Source organism: Leptodactylus fuscus, chromosome 2 (genome assembly GCF_031893055.1).
Source record: "Leptodactylus fuscus isolate aLepFus1 chromosome 2, aLepFus1.hap2, whole genome shotgun sequence".
NCBI classification, from domain to species: Eukaryota; Metazoa; Chordata; class Amphibia; order Anura; family Leptodactylidae; genus Leptodactylus; species Leptodactylus fuscus.
The window spans coordinates 174,546,776-174,563,796 of NC_134266.1; the positions used below are offsets into that span (position 1 = coordinate 174,546,776).

At 42.0% G+C, this 17,021-nt stretch overlaps 1 protein-coding gene across 3 annotated transcripts in view; it reads left to right on the top strand.

Moving 5' to 3' along the window:
• The first annotated feature begins 3,087 nt into the window (after positions 1-3,087).
• GAS6 (growth arrest specific 6) overlaps positions 3,088-17,021 on the top strand; it is a 57,180-nt gene continuing 43,246 nt past the window's right edge. Inside the window, exons 1-3 of one of the 3 annotated variants that reach the window (XM_075265120.1) lie at positions 3,088-3,180; positions 3,641-3,783; positions 7,276-7,442. In XM_075265120.1, the coding sequence (XP_075121221.1) occupies positions 3,714-3,783; positions 7,276-7,442 (237 nt within the window). In that variant the 5' untranslated portion in view covers positions 3,088-3,180; positions 3,641-3,713. Of the gene's footprint in view, positions 3,181-3,225; positions 3,243-3,315; positions 3,423-3,640; positions 3,784-7,275; positions 7,443-17,021 lie in introns of those variants that run through there. The other 2 variants (XM_075265122.1, XM_075265121.1) reach the window with 2 other exon arrangements.

Genomic DNA, 17,021 nt, shown 5'->3' on the forward strand with positions numbered 1-17,021 from the left:
TGAAGAAGAAGAAGAAGAAGAAGAAGAAGAAGAAGAAGAAGAAGAAGAAGAAGAAGAAGAAGAAGAAGAAGAAGAAGAAGAAGAAGAAGAAGAAGAAGAAGAAGAAGAAGAAGAAGAAGAAGAAGAAGAAGAAGAAGAAGAAGAAGAAGAAGAAGAAGAAGAAGAAGAAGAAGAAGAAGAAGAAGAAGAAGAAGAAGAAGAAGAAGAAGAAGAAGAAGAAGAAGAAGAAGAAGAAGAAGAAGAAGAAGAAGAAGAAGAAGAAGAAGAAGAAGAAGAAGAAGAAGAAGAAGAAGAAGAAGAAGAAGAAGAATTAAATTTGGTGTCAGAAGGGAAAGTGGTTTCTGATCTACATCTAAAGTACATGTTGTTTGGATTATTAACACCTGATCAGAACCCTGTAGAGGTAATGTAGAGTCCGATATTAGAGGACCATTACCGGTAGTAGTGGTTGCAGCCAATTCTCCACCTTTGCAGTCCTTTTCAGTCCCCCAGGATTTGATGCCAAAATGTTATCAATTTCCCAATCACAATCAAGGTCAATATCTGGGTCATCATTCCAATCCACTGCATCAATCCCACACAATGAGATTGATGGTTCTGGAAACACCGTTTTAGGGGCTAAGAATTTTAAAGGGGCTAACACTCTGCTGGTGCAATGCTCAACTCACCCAAAAGGCAAAAAACTGTGCTGGTGCAAGGCTGAACTAAGTTAAAGGGCCTCAATCTCTGCTGGTAGCTCAGCTTATGGGCCTGTAACTTAATTTGGAAAGGCTCACGTTAAGGGCCATACACAATGACAGTTAAGGGTGGGTACTGTTGGATTTCCCATTGCCTATTCCATCTGTGGTTGTCATGGGCAACGTGAAGGGCTTCAACAGTCACGGTGACATCAGTGCACCCACGTGACCACTGAGGCCCAATCACAGGCCCCAAGGGTGACCTCTGGGGTGCATTGTATCAGTCACAGGAGGAAGAGAACTGAAGAGGATGATGGAGAGTGCCAGAGCGATGATGCCCAGGAGAGGTGAGACAAGGTGAGTATAAGTGTTTGTTATTCTTACACATCTTCCCTGGATTTACTCCTCAGACCCCAGAGTATAATAATAGCAAAACACATTTAATTGGGTTCACATGAAGTGGCTCAAGGGAGCTATTGGGAGCATTTTATACTGTGTGAGGGCCACTGTAGAGCATATTGTACTGTGTGTGGGGCCATTATGGAGCATATTGTATTGTGTTGGGGCCACTGTGCAACAGATTGTAATGTGTGTGGGCCACTGTGGTTTGTATAATTCAAGCTCTGTAACTCCCCACTCACATGACCGTCTTTTGCGGGTCCACAACGGTGTGCAATGTGAACAGTTCCGGATGCATTTATCTCAAAGGGGTTGTGCATGTCTAGTTTTTTTTTTGTTTTTTTTAAATATGTTAATGTTCACGTTGATTTTCTTAAAAAACCCAAAACTTAAAAGTACTAAAGTTAAAGGGGTTGTCCTGTCACAAGGATCCTATCTATAATGCTTGTTAATGTGAATGTAAGACTTTTCCTAAATACATTGCTTCAGCAAAATTGCTTTGTTTGGCCACCATCTTACTTTATTCATTTTTTTGTGGCCACAGCCCTGACCTAGCTGCTCATGAGTCAAGTGATGTGTCTGCCTGCTCTCAGGGGGGAGGGAGGAGGGGCTAAGTGCACGGGAGCGAGCCTGGAGGGGGGGTAGTTGCCGGCACAGGTGAAGCCAGCAACATCTCTATGCTTCTGCCCTGCATGAAGCCAGCAGCGGCAGAAGCGATGCTGTTATTCCGCTCTGCGGTCACATATGCAAAGCCAAGCGGCGAGATGCCGCCGGCCCTGCGTGCACGCTCATACACCAGTCTAGCCTTCACAATGTATTTGCACTGTGAAGGCTAGACTGGTCTATGAGCGCGCACGCAGGGCCGGCGGCATCTCGCCGCTTGGCTTTGCATATGTGACCCCGCCCATCAATGACGAGACAAAGCCGGAAGACAGAAGAATTCACAGAAACGAAGACTGAAGTATGCGATGTGGGACAACCCCTTTAAGGAACCTTCACACGGAGTAAACACTCCGCTCATTCTGAACGTAAACTCGTTCAGAATGAGCGGCGTTAAAACAGATCCCATTGATTTCTATGGGTGCCGCCATACGCGCGCTACCCATTGAAATCAATGGGAGGCGCTTTTTTTACCTTTGCTTTCAATGTGATACGAGCGTATGCCGACACCCATAGAAATCAATGGGATCTGTTTTAACGCCGCTCATTCTGAACGAGTTTACATTCAGAATGAGCTGAGTGTTTACTCCGTGTGAAGACTTTGGATTTTTTTAAGGGGTTAAAATGTAAAGAAAGCTATATAAATTTGGTATTGCTGTAATCATACTGACGCGTAGAATACAGGTGACATGTAAATATGGCTGTACAGTGAATATTGTAAAAACAAAGCCTGTAAGAAAGAGGCCCAAACATAGTTTTTTTTTCCCCATTTTGAATTTTCCCCCCAGCTTCCCAGTAAATCATATGGATTATTATATAGTACCATTATGAAACACAATTTATCCCGCAAAAGTACTCAGACGGCTATGTGAAAGTAAAAAGAACAAAAAAAAATTATAACATTAGGAAGATGGAGTGTGAAAAGCAAAAATCGAAAAGTGCCTGTGGCGGGAAGGGGTTCTAGTGACGTCTGATAGCATTTTGGAGCTGAAACAGAAATGTGAAAAACGCCAATGAAAACTTCACGAGAAACGCCGCATGTGTGAATCCAGCCTAGATGTGAATGTCAGTATTTAGTACATTTAGAATATATCCAGTCTATTTCCAGGGACCAGTAAGCTCTCCTGGTAGTACAGAACTAAAGCCATTTCTGACCACAAGAAATCTATGAAATCCATTGTTCTCAGGACACATGAGTGAAGTGTGCATTGTGGCTGCCAGCACAGCTGTGTGTGAATCCAGGTCAGTGCTGTGTGGAGCTTGTCAGCAGGTGGTGCCATATTATCAAGCATTTCTCCTATTCTTTCTTGTGTTGTAAACACTCAGCTCCACAGGCAGGCAGGCAGGCAGGGGAGGGGGCTCTGTCATGTCAGCAGCCCCGGGCACTCGTCCTCCTCACTGTACTTCTAGTGACAATACAGCCCAGCCGCCAGGCTGCCGCATTGTACGTACTGGAGGAGAGGGGGCTTTTACTTTGTATCGCCATGCACATTGCTGTGTCCTTTGGTATTGCCCTGGTACTATGGGTGAGGGAGGGAGGGGGCACATACTTTCTGAGTGCCAGTCCGCGCGCACGGGCAATCTATAATTAATATCAGGGCGATATTTATAGTCATGGCTGACTGATGTGTGCCCGCCTGGGGAGCGTGTAAGGAGGCTGCCGGGGATCACGTCAGGGACATAGAGGTGTGTCTGGAGATGTGTGCAAACTTTTATCAAATGATTGGGAGGGAGGGAGTGAGAGAGTGAGTGAGTGAGGGAGAGGGTGAGTGAGAGGTGCTGCCTGCCAGCTGTGACTGTGGCTGCTGCCCGCTGTGACTGTGGCTGCTGCCCGCTGTGACTGTGGCTACTGCCCCCTGTGACTGTGGCTGCTGCCCGCTGTGAATCCTCTTCTCTCCCCTCAGGCAGTCCTGGCTCCGGATCTCCAGCTCCATAGCAGGGACATCACCTCTATCTGGCCGGGCTTGTGCACTCACCATGGCCAGCGCTTTGAGCCTGACAGCCGCGCTGCTTCTCCTGCTGGTGACTGCGGAGACCTCACATGGCAGTGAGTACTGGGGTGCTGGAGGGCAGGACAGTGGGACCCCCTAGGGATAGGAATGTTTGTTATTGTCACCCATGGTAATTGGCATCACACCCAGAACGTGCCAGCTGTTTGGGATGGTGACTGAGCTGCATTGTCAGCAGTCTCCATGATTGCTTCACCAGGCACATGTCAACCAGGGAAGCAGCTGGCATGGGTTTGTTTATATCCTCTTGGGCAATGCTGCAGAATGGTAAAGGTCATCAGAGATGGATGAGCTACTTCTTAGGTCACTTCTTGCTCAGAGGAGCCTATGTAATTTATGTAAAGCATATGATATATCAATATTCTATAACCAATACCACTTATCGATCAGAATACACAAACTGGCAGCCCTCACTGCCTATACAAGAAGTTGCAATAGAAATGGTAAAACACAAAACTCATGCTTTGACTGGTACATGGAGCACAGGCTTAGGGTTTCAGGTTATTGTTATGGTGTGTGCCCATTTTACCATTTTGTGTATTACCTGTTTTACTCTCTCTATACCATCTGATAAGTGAACATTTATGTCATATGAACTGGAATAGTTACTTGTGCCAGAATCCTTTGTTAATTTGTAAAAAGTTCAGCAGTTCCAGAGCAATCCTAAATGCATGCCCTAAACTCCTCTGTTCTGCAAAGGAGAGTTCTGACTAATATAGCGTATGCCAAGCAGCCACGTGCACGTTTAAAACCCCTTTGACTCTCTTTGTGAATTATTGTGTAATTTTCAACAGGAACTGCCTCTATCAAAAAACTGCAGTTTGACCAAAATAGCAATAAAGAAACATTTATATACCCGTGTAGATTTTTCACTTAGAAGAAGAATAAGCGGAGCACTCACTAATCCTTTTTAAAAACCTGCTTTTTTTGTGCTCGGGTACATAGAGTGATGGGAACAGGTCAGTGCATTCACAGAGCTACGGCTGTTTCGCTTCTAGCGCTTCTTCCAGCCCACACGGTGTGGACTTTTGCCAAAGCATTATAGTTGCTTTGCAGCTCCAGAGTCCCAGTGCATAGTCTGTAATAGGGTCCCTAACTTGTGCCATTTAGAATAGTTGTATATTTTATGCAGTAGAGCAACCTTAGGGGTGTCCCCTCAGGGTCCCGGGCCCAGAAGTGACTGCTATCTCTGCACCCAAAAGCTACCTGCTGATTGTAAGTCTAGAAAAAAATTATTTTGTCTAATAAAATCCTTATGAAGCAATGCCCCTAGACCATAATTGCAGTAATAGAAAAGCATTGTTAAATAGTAGTATCCTGACAGATTTACTGTAGTCCATCTGGATTCACTGTTGTCTGTTAATATCCTATTCAGAGCTATTATTGGCAATGACAGTGGCAAATGCATGGTTAATTCATATTATTTTTATGCTGAAGAAATTATACAGCACGTTTACCTGTATAATAAGGGTAGTGGTGCCGATAAACCCATGCAGTTAAATGGGAGATAAACGATCGCTTTAGAGATTGTTCTTCCCCCATCATTTTGCATCAACCTGTGTAATAAGGTCACTGCAAACCAGTACTGAACCCCATGTTTTTTCCTTGATTGGCTCAAGGGTCTGAAATCTGGCTGTGTGATACAGTCTTTAGACAACAGATGTGGAACGGTAGTCATGGCTTAGGGGGTGTTCACACTATCGTTGGTGTCCGACAGCAGTGTCCTTGGCTACTGTCCGTTCAAGCAACGGACCCTAGCTGTGTCTGTTACAAATTCCATTTATTTCAATGGGATTTTATCTGTTGTCCTTTAGTGTCCGTTGTGTCCTTAAGTGTCTGTTTATAACCATGTCCGTTTTTTCAAGCCGACAAAAAAATCCTACATGAAGGACTTTTTTGTCCGTTTGAAAAAACAGACAGCAATGGTCTTTTTTTTTTTTTTTCTTTCAACATTGAGGTCTACAGGCAATGGACAGTAACTGAAAGCCATCATTTACTGTCCATTTGTGTCCATTATGATAGGTGTCTGTTTTGTTTTTTTTAAACGAACACCTTCTGTGCGGACACTAACCCTACCTTATTGTAAATGGCCAGTAATTTACAATGATATGTTAAGTAAAGTAACTGAATAACTATTTACCCCCTTCAAATCATGACATTTGACAGCAATTACAGCCTTAGGATAAGGCCACAGCAAAAAACGCTGTGGGAAAAACCACGGCGGAAATGCATCAAGGTTTTTCCCATAGCACTTTTTACAGAAAGTCCGCAGAGTTTTCCACTGCGGACTTTCTGCTTCAATTATACCTATAGGGGAACCACCAGCATAAAATTCCACCCGCTATTTATTTCAAAGGGAGTCAGATGCTAGCAAAAGAAATGTGTCCTGCTTGATCTCGAGGCTAAGGCCCCACATAGCATCCTACAGCAATAATGCACTGCAGGAAAAACTGCAACACATCGCAATTTTTCCTGCAGCACTTTTCACAGAAAATCCTCAGCTTTCCTCTGCAGACTTTTTTCTTCCATTATATCTTTAGGAAAACCGCCAGCGTTTCCCATAAATATAATTAACATATTGCGATTTCCAAAACCGCAGTATGTCCGCAGCTCATATTTTCCCACTCTGTGGGGATGGGATTCCCTAGAATGTCATCCACTATACAGTGACTGTAAGATGCTGTGCTTTTTTCCACTTGGGACCCTGGCCTTAGGAGGATTTCATTGAAGTAAATTAGAGTTTTAAGGCTGAAGCCCCACAATGCAGAATAGTAGCCTTTTTATGTTGCAGATTTTGCTATGTTTTTTGAGCCAGGAGTGAATTGAGCAGAAGGGTATAAGTAGTACAAGTATAATATAGTATATACTATATAGATATATATATACTATACTATTACCTGATGCAAAAAACGCTATGTGAACCAAGCCTTAGGTGAGGGCCAAGCAGTGACCTTAGCTACGACTCCCATCACACGACTAAAGATTGCCGTATATGCTCTTCCACACTTTCACTTATGTTAGTGAATGGACTTGCATCGCAACCCCGATGGTGCTGCAACCATTGTAAAAAAAAAAGTTACCAATGTTGAGTCAAGCTTTGTAGCGACTAGAAATCATGGTCATGGCATATTGTGGGGTCATGGTGTAACTCCGTTCACTGACACGAGTGCAGAAGTTGCAGAACCACACTGCAATCTTTGGTTGTGTGACGGAAGTTACGGCCAAAGTCGCTATGTGGCCCTAGCATTACTAATGTCTGTTACTTTTATTCATCGTAGGATGAGAACAGTGAACATTAATCATAACAGAGTGATGGATTCCCTCAGTCTGCATTTGTTCTCATAGACTCTAATGTAAAAAACATGACACAAGCTTTCTTCTTTCTCATTTGTTTACTTTTGTAACGGAAGAAAAAGTCCTGCATGCACAACTTTTTCTTCTGTCACAAAAGTAAAAATCATGATAGACCCAGCAATGTGTTCACAGATGAAATAATATTTGTGTATGTTTTTGTTACATGTTGGCTTCAGGAATCATGTTGCAAGCTAATGAAGCATCACAGTTTCTCCGCCCAAGGCTAAAAAGGGCTAACCATATATTTGAAGAGACCAAGCAAGGCCATTTGGAGCGCGAGTGTGTAGAGGAGAGGTGCAGTAAAGAGGAGGCCAGAGAAGTTTTTGAGAATGATCCTGAAACTGTAAGTATATTGTGTGCTATGACTTACTACCTGTCTCTTGGAGCAAAACAAAATGTGGATTTAGGGAATATAAGGGTGCATTCACACTGAGTAAACGCTAGCTTATTTTGTAGAGTAAAATTACACTTGTAAATTTTGCTATCCCATTGACTTCAATGATATTTTTTTACAAGTGTAAAAATACGCCAGTAAAAAATACGCCTGTAAAAATACGCTTGTAAAATATCATTGAAGTCAATGGGATAGCAAAATTTACAAGTGTAATTTTACTCTACAAAATAAGCTAGCGTTTACTCAGTGTGAATGCACCCTAAGAGTTTGTTTTTATCTCAGAGGTTCCATACCAGTTTAATACCAGTGAAATACCAGTCTGGTCTTGGATGTTTCATTGGAAGACTTGGGTCGCAATGGGGATTATGACAACGGATAAGAACACAGGTTCAGTTGGTAATACGGTTTTTGAAGTCAAAACATGATGTGGATGATAAAGGCTATGAACATATAAAGGATAGATGGTACTTTTTGTTCTGGTGTTGAAAATGGCATAAGAAATCCTGATAGTGTGCCCTTACCCTAATACTGCTATGGGCAAATGCAATACAGGTCTATTGATATGAATTGCTTAAAATTAGAACATCAAGTTGTACTGTATATTGATATGTGTTTGTTTATTGCTTTACATAACAGAATGTGGGTTATACATATCTGAAATTTAATATTGATATATATTTAAATGGTAATTAACTTTTCAGACAACCCAGTTTCATTTAATAGAGCATGTGATTCTGGATAAAAATGTAATGTACTTTAATTCAATTGTTGCTGTTTTCTGCATGAAAAGTTCCCTAAAGTTGCTGTCTCTAGGTCTCTCCCTTCCAGCTAATTTGCTGTTCATCCTTTGTTACCAGAGAAGTTCCATCCTTAGTTACCTTCACAATCAAGACAGGTTCACAATGAGTAGAGGGAAGACATGCTGGACTCTGTTTACACAGTGTGTGAAGTACATGACTACATTTAGCTTTTTTTCAATACACTGCACAAAAAAGGATTGTGCAATATCTCACAGATTACAATGTGAAAAAGTGTCTACTATATACTTGTATGTATGTCTGTCTACTTGTCCTATTACTGATGAGAGGTTAGTTACAGACAGTAAGCAGCTTTTCTTATTTTGGCAGATTTCACTTTCTATGTCAGGGACATATTTAGCTACGTTTATTTGCAGCAGCCCTGGGTTTCTTATATTATGTTCTATTTTATACTATTTTTCAGGGACCCCTGACAAAATTACATGTAAAGAAACCCAGTATTAGTAATAATGGATAGGGATGGGGTCCATACTGCTCTGTATTGTACACACCCCCTGCCTTAGGAAAAAAAATTCAAATGTGCTGCTGTTCCACCTTCAGTTACATTTGGATCTAACACGGTCTAGCTGGAACTGCTATTATACTCTGGAGTATCTTCAGAACCCAAAGTATAATTAGTGAAGGCTCAGGGGAGGTGAGCAAACATTAAAAACAGTGTAACTCACCTCTCCTGTGCTCTGCGTGACTCCCTGCAGTCTCCCCATGCCTCTTCCATGTGAATGAAGCACCAGCACGCTTGCTTGAACTCCCCTTCCCCCCCATTATAAGTGGTTTTTAATAGGATAACTCTATCAGTAATAAAACATTTAGTCCTTCCTGCTCATGAATCTGTTTTCTTCTTTGTGTTATGTGCCATTTTATTTCTTCTTTACTTGCTGTACAGACACTGTTGGAGGTGATGCTTACATCTGCCTGCCCGTTATATTACTGGTTGGCGTCAAGTCCCCTAACAGTTTACCCTTTGTTCATACATTAAAAATGGTACCACTGGAGTACTTTGCCAGAGGCTGTCTGCACTAGGGTTTCTTTTGACCTTAGAAATTAAAGCCATCCATGTGACCTTTTCCCAGGGTAGAGGTGGAGAGCGGGGTCATCGCCATTCTCTTCATTTATTGATTTCTGTAACTGTGTGCTATCTCAAAGCAACAGAACTGTCACAGTGCATGAAACAAACCATAGACTCTATTGTACATACTATGGAACCTAATGACAATAATATGAATTTATTCCATCCTGAGGTGTGTCCAATTTAGAAAATCATTTAATGTTCATTATGACAGATCATTCACTGTTGAGAAGATGCATTGCATGATATCCATTAATTTCAGTATGTATTGCAGGACTAAAGTGGGTTCCCCAGAGGTAGAGCTCTTCTTCAGTGCAGCATTGGCATGTCATGCCTACATGTAATTTAACAGGTCTTATGAAAAAGAAAAAAAAAAAAATCTAATCCCTAGGTTAGGAATAAACTGAAAATTTGACCAGACAATAGACTGCAATGTTGTGCTGATTCCATGTTGCTAATGCAGTGTGTCTCACCAGTGAACACAACTGATGCAGCAGTGCCAAAGGCACAGACCTGATAGATTTCATTGTGACTGCATTTGCTATCAGTAGTGCTTTAGTAGAATTTCATTGTCATTGTAAGGCTAAGGCCCCATGCAGTGATTTTCAACTGCTGGAATTTCCGTAGGTATAATTGACATGCAGCAATTTCCAAAAATGCAACAGTTGTGGGAATCGCAACATTTTCACTGTGCGTATTTCTCTGCAATGTGTGGATAGGATTCTGTAGAATCCCATCCACTTTGCAGGGACTGTGAAATGCTGTGCTTTTTGCCACGTCGTATATGCCACGTGGGGTCCTGCCCTAAAGGGGTTTTCTAATCTGGCAAAGTTATCCCATTTTCACAGTGTAGGGAATAACTTGCACATTGGTGGAGAAATTATCAGGCCTCCACCAATCAGCAGAATGCAGGATTTTTGATCCCTTCTCTGAATGGATCAGTGGCGGGGCATCATATGCATGGCTCCATTAATTTGAGGGGGTGGGGTGCTGTAGTTCAGCACTCAGCTATCTTTGGTAATCTCTTTGAAATTAATGGAGTTGTTCACATACTAATTTATCCTATTTGGTGGGGATCAGAAGTAGGACTGCACAATTAATTGAAAAATAGCTGACATCGAAAGTCCATGTGACCCCTTCAGGTCTCTTATGATGTCTCAGTTGTCACATAGGGTGCGCTGACATGACATTTTTCAATGCTAGGTCAATGAGTCAAGGCATTGACATGCCCCACATGATCACTGAGGCCCAGTTAAAGGCCTTAGTGGTGACCTCTGTGTGCGTGTCATCACAAGAGGCTTGAAGAGGAGGCAGAGCGACTGCAGGTTGCCGGCAGAGACCGCAAATATGCACAGGAGAGGTGTGGCAACGTGAGTATAACTGTTTGTTATTTTGCTGTGCGTATAATGCTGTGGAGCATTAAACTATGTGGAGGCATTGGAGCATTATATCTTGGGGAGGCACTGTGGAGCATTATGTCTTGGGGAGGCACTGTGGAGCATTATGTCTTGGGGAGGCACTGTGGAGCATTATGTCTTGGGGAGGCACTGTGGAGTATTATGCCATGGGGAGGCAGTGTGGAGCATTATAATCCGTGGGAAGCACTGGGGAACATTATAGATACTGTGTGAGGGCCACAGGACAGGTAACTCTAATACACGTCAAGGAGGAGGGGGGCCCACAAATTTTTCCAGTATGGAGCCCCAAAATTCCTGATGGGGAATAGATTAAAAGTGTACAGCGCAATGAAGAAGCTGTAGTAGTCATGATGTGGCTCATCAAACCTCCGATCCTGATACATGCAGAACCCCTTTATGTTTTTGTTCCTCCTCAGTCCCTAACAACCTCAGTTCACATGCAGTATGTAGGTTTACATTGCATTCATGTGTTGGATAATGCAGTGATTCCCTGGCTTTACAGACATTTACGAATAAAGTGCATATTAGATTAGAGATCGCATATGATCACTTATGTAACAGATCATTAGTGAAAATGATCCTCCAATACAAAGCAGATGGCTTTGTTCATTGTGGCTGGTTTCTGTCTAATGTGCAGGGTGTTTAGATCCAGTTTCATTTTGATGTAGGTTGTATTACGTACACACGTTTTCTAGGAAAGCTTTATGGAGCTGAACACCCTTTTCAAAGTTTTGGATGTGTTATTTGTGTTTTCTGACATGTTGCCTGACAGTTCTTATTAACATTTGCATACATGACTGCCCTTGATTTATATTGCTGGCTGTGGTCTGTACTTTGTCACAAATGTTATTTCCTCTGGGCTGAATTGTGAATCGTTTGCTTTTGTCTCCATTTGTATATTATTTGGCCATGTTATGTATTATGCATAAACTTTTTAGCAAGGAAAAAATACATTGTGTGATATTCAAGGACAACAAAGATATAATTCAAGCACAAATACGTTCAGCAAGCATTTTAGAAAAAAAAATTATCTATATCTGGATTGGAATTAAAAGGCATAAAATCACATTACTAGCAATTACAAACAATATATCTATACTATTACGTGTTTTTTGTTTTGTTTTGTTTTATTCTGGTCAGGCTGTTTGTATGTAAAACATGTAGTATATAGGGGTTTTCCTGGCTAAAATTATTACTGACCTATCCTAAAGATCCGTGATCAATAATATCAAGATCAATATCACACCCGGGGAAGTCTGACACCCTCACCAATTTATCTGTTCTCCACAGCTGTTCTCTGCATAGTGTCTGAACCTGAATGTTACTACAGCTTGGTTCCCATGCCACTGAATAAAAACTGATCTGCATTAACCTGGTCTGGCCACTGCATAGAGAACAGCTCTGTCTGCTTCCTGCTCCATTCTCTGTGTATTAGCATCTGAGAATAACGGCTGGTAGTAACATGAACATAATGGTACTATTTCATTTCTAACTCATTTGTGCTTGAGGAGTACAGTAAATCTGGTAGCAGGCCAATGTAGTTAGACATATTGACACTCTTGCATTGGGTATGGTGAAATTTGATTACGGTTAATGTAGTAATGGCCTTTTGGTTGACAGCAGTGTTGTAAATAGGGAGCAGTGAAGGCTGAACACTGAAGTAGCAGGGATTCAGAAGGTAAGTACTAACTTATTTTCTCATTTAAGTCATCCCTTGTCTATGATCAGGTTTTTTTTTCTAAAACTGAACAACCCCTTTAGGCCAGGGGCCCCACATTGTTGAAATGCCGCGATTTGGCCATGGGGAAACGCTGCAGCAAAAAACATGGTGCTTTACAGTACCTGAAAAGTGGATGAGATTCTGGCTAATCCCATCCAGACATTGCAGAAATACTGTGATTTCACAAAACAATCACATTTTTGTAAATTGCAGCATGTCAATTATACCTATGAAACGCTGGTAGTTTCCACATAGATATAGTAGGAGCAGAAATTCCACAGAAAAAAACTCTGTAAACTCTATGGAAAAGCACTGCGGGAAAAACTGCAATGAGTTTCCGCTGCGTCTTTTCCTGTAGCACCTTTTGGCTAAGTCTTGCTACGTTGGGCCTTAGCCTCGAGGTATTCTGAAACATGCACAAATCAACAGATGTATCTGAAGCAAGCTTCTAAGAAGTGAGTATATGACATTAAAGGGATCCTATCATTAAAATCGATTTTTATTTTTTTTATTTATTTATTTTTGTCCCTACCACGTAGGAATAGCCTTAAGAGAGGCTATTCGTCTCCTACCTTTAGATGTCTTCTCCGCGCCACCGTTCCGTAGTACTCGTCCATAGACAAGCACTAGCAGGAGGGGATGGGGCGTTCCTCCCCGCTCACTCAGTACAGTGCTATAGGCGCTTCTGTGAAGAAGGGCGTTCCTGACTGACTGTCAGGAACGTCCTTCTAACTGTGAGGAGCTACGGTGCTGGCACCGATAGCTCTTCACCCGGGGCACAAATAGTCAAAGCTGACAGTGTGCTGAATTCAGTACACTGCTTTCCAGTGGTGTATAAAATTGCCTGTGCCCCAATCCATGAAAGGTCCTCTTTAAGGCTATTTGTACGTGGTAGGGACAAAAAAACTTGATTTTAATGATAGGATCCCTTTAAACCATCCCTTTCTTTGTCTTCACCTTCCTTTGGTATTCCTTTCCATGTTATCCACAAAAGCTGATTTTTTTCCATTGATAATTGTTGCAATGTTAGTAGCTGGGGGACCCTTGGGATAGCAGAGAGTTATGACCAATGGCATATGCAGTACAGTAGTAATAGTCCACTGGTTGTCAGCTTACAAAGAAGGGAAAAACATGCTTCCTTGTTTATGTAAGAGAGCACAATGTTGTGTATACATTTTCATTTTCTGAATACAGTATATAGCCATTCTAAAGAAGCTTCAGTATAGAAAAGTCATAAGAAATATCAATCGTATGAAAGGATAAAGATAAGTCATATACTGTATGTACAAAGGTCAGAATCCTGTACCTCTGTATTGTACATTAGCAGTGTTTACTGTGAACTGTAAAATGATGATGATTACCAACACAATAATCTGCACAAGCTCCTTCAGCTTCATAAAAATCATGGACACATCAGGTTTTTTTATGGACACTAGGGAAAAGTGTCTATAAAGGGATTTAACTGAGGTTGACAACATAATAAATAAGTAATGGCCAGCTGTAAAGTCTTTGAAGAAAATGAAAAAGCTCTATTTAAAATGAAACCTGGAAGAGCACTCTAAGAAGCAGGACGCCTTTGCAGAATAATGGCTTCATGACCTGGCATTTTCTCACATTATCTTTTGTTTCTTGGTGTCCTGTTAATTATAGTCTTGTAACCAAAGCCAAACACACCCCACTCTAAGGCTCTATTTACATGGGCAAGTTTGTCACTAAGCTCATACACATCACACACCTTCATTTACACATCAGAAGCCACATGGCAAGGCTCACTTCTGCTACGCTATCATGCCTTTAACATATACTTACATATACTTACATGTAGTCATGAATCAGTTTAGAGAGTGAAAATTGCATGTGCTTGTATTAAGCTGAAGCATCTTCAATTATTTTGCTCACTTTATTTTGCTTTTTTTGTCATGTGGATCAAAATTCATCAAAAGTTAACGGGCGATTGTGTTCTTAAAGAGGACCTTTCACCACTTTTGGGCACATGCAGTGTCATATACTGCCAGAAAGCCGACAGTGCGCTGAGTTCAGCGCACTGTCGGCTTTCCCGATCCGTGCCCGGTGTAAGGAGCTTACGGTGCCGGTACCGTAGCTCTTCTATGGTCAGAAGGGCGTTTCTGACCATTAGCCAGGAACGTCCTTCTGCCTCGCGGCGCCTATCACACTGTGCTGTGAGAGCTGGGAGGAACGCCCCCTCCCCTCCCTGATAATACTCGTCTATGGACGAGCTGTGTGAGCAGAGGGAGGGGGCGTTCCTCCCCGCTCCACAGCACAGCGCGATTGGCGCCGCAAGGCAGAAGGACGCTCCTGGCTAATGGTCAGAAACGCCCTTCTGACCATAGAGCACTACGGTACCGGCACCGTAAGCTCTTTACACCGGGCACAGATCGGGAAAGCCGACAGTGCGCTGAACTCTAATACTTTAATATTCTAGGGTATGAATACTGCAAATAACTTTTATAGCCATGTGTGTTTCTTCATTTTATGAAGCATTTAAAATACCAGAGCAAAAAACCGTATGTTTCAATATATACTTATGGGTAATAAAAATATTAAAGATGTTTTCGTGCCCTTAATGCATGTTTTGGTAGTGATGACCTATCCACAGGATCACAGCATCTAATCTGTGTGGGTCTGACTTTTGGACCCCACACAGATCAGCTGTTCCTGAATCCTCCAGGCACTGGATGGGGACTGTGTGCAGGCTGTTTCTATTAAAATAATAAGGGGAAGCAGCAGATCAGTGCAGGGTCCTGGTTTTGGACCACTCCTCCCTGATAAGATACTATGGGAAATATGCAAATCTGTTTCCCAGGATGTAATTAGGAAAACAGTACCTCTGTACGCTGCCACTTAGGACAGCCCCCTAAACATCATGCATGACTTTTTCAATAAGCCTACTAACATGATGCAGGGTTATTGCCAAACCAGTACGCCTGCAAAGGTGCCCACTCCTCAAGGAGTGTTATTATCCCCTGATCCTGATAAGATACTAATGAACTGTCCTGTGGATGGGACATCAGTATCAAACATGTTTATGGCCGCAAAACCCTTTTAAAAGGAGTCTATCACCAGAATTGCTTCCAAACCACTTATAAGCTGTTGTAGGGGATGTTGATGACATATTGAAAATAACACATCTTAGGTTCATAGTGTACTCCTACTGCTGTGATTACACTGGTCAACAGCCAAAATGTTTCGGGCATCAAACCAGTTGTTCTTAACTAATTTTGGGGTGCTGAGATTAAAATTGATGCTAAAATTTTAAAATTGGCTTTACTTTTCATGATATAGACGTGCATTTTATATTTCTATTTATATTTGGTTAAGAAAACCTACCACCTGTATTTTGGCTGCAAAATAGGCAACCAGGACAAGAGTTGGGCTCCACACATATGCTGTAATACATGTTCTTCAAATCTCAGACAGTGGTTGAACCGAAAGAGACAGTCTATGCCGTTTGCAGTGCCAATGGTCTGGAGAGAGCCATCTGACCATAGTGACAATTGCTACTTCTGCAAGGTGCCTCCAATTGGGAAAGGAATTTCAAAAAGAAAGAAGTGGACCTTACAGTATCCGAATATTCCATCTGCGATACACCCAGTAGCTCATTCTGAAGAATTGCCAGTTCCAAATGCTCCAGAAACATTCTCGCTCGATTCCACTGACAAGGAAGAAGAAGGAGTTTGTCATGAACCATCTACCTTGTCAGATCCAGACTTTCCTGCATCACTCTCCACTGAACCGCACCTTATATCGCAAAGTGAACTTAACGATCTTGTTAGAGATCTAGACCTGCCCAAGAGTAAGGCCAAGCTCTTAGGTTCCAGACTTCAACAGTGGAACCTGTTGGCAAATGATGTTCGAATTTCTTTCTTTAGGAACCGTCAACAGTCTCTTGTCCAATTCTTCTTCATGGAGGGTGATCTTGTTGTATGCAGTAACGTTTGTAGTTTAATGGATGCTCTCAAAATCCGCTATAACCCCGATGAGTGGAGGCTATTTATCGATTCATCAAAGCTAAGTCTTAAAGCTGTCTTACTTCACAATGGCAATGCCCTACCATCAGTTCCAATTGGTTATGCTGTTCACATGAAGGAAACCTATAACAACATGAAAGAGCTCTTGAGATGCATAAACTATGATCAACATCTGTGGTGCCTCTGTGGTGACTTGAAGGTGGTAGCGCTAGTGCTTGGTCTACAGGGAGGATACACCAAGTACTGCTGCTTCCTATGTGAGTGGGACAGTCGTGCAAGATCAGAACACTACAAGAAAAGAGACCGGCCACTCAGAAAGTCACTGCAGCCAGGGACTAAAAATGTTATGCATCCAGCACTTGTTCAAGCAAGAAAGATTCTGTTACCTCCTTTACATATCAAGCTTAAAAGCTTGGTCTTATGAAGAATTTTGTAAAGGCAATGGATAGAAATGAAGAGGCATTCAAATATCTCCTCTGTAAGTTTCCAAGGTTGAGTGAAGCGAAGATAAAAGCAG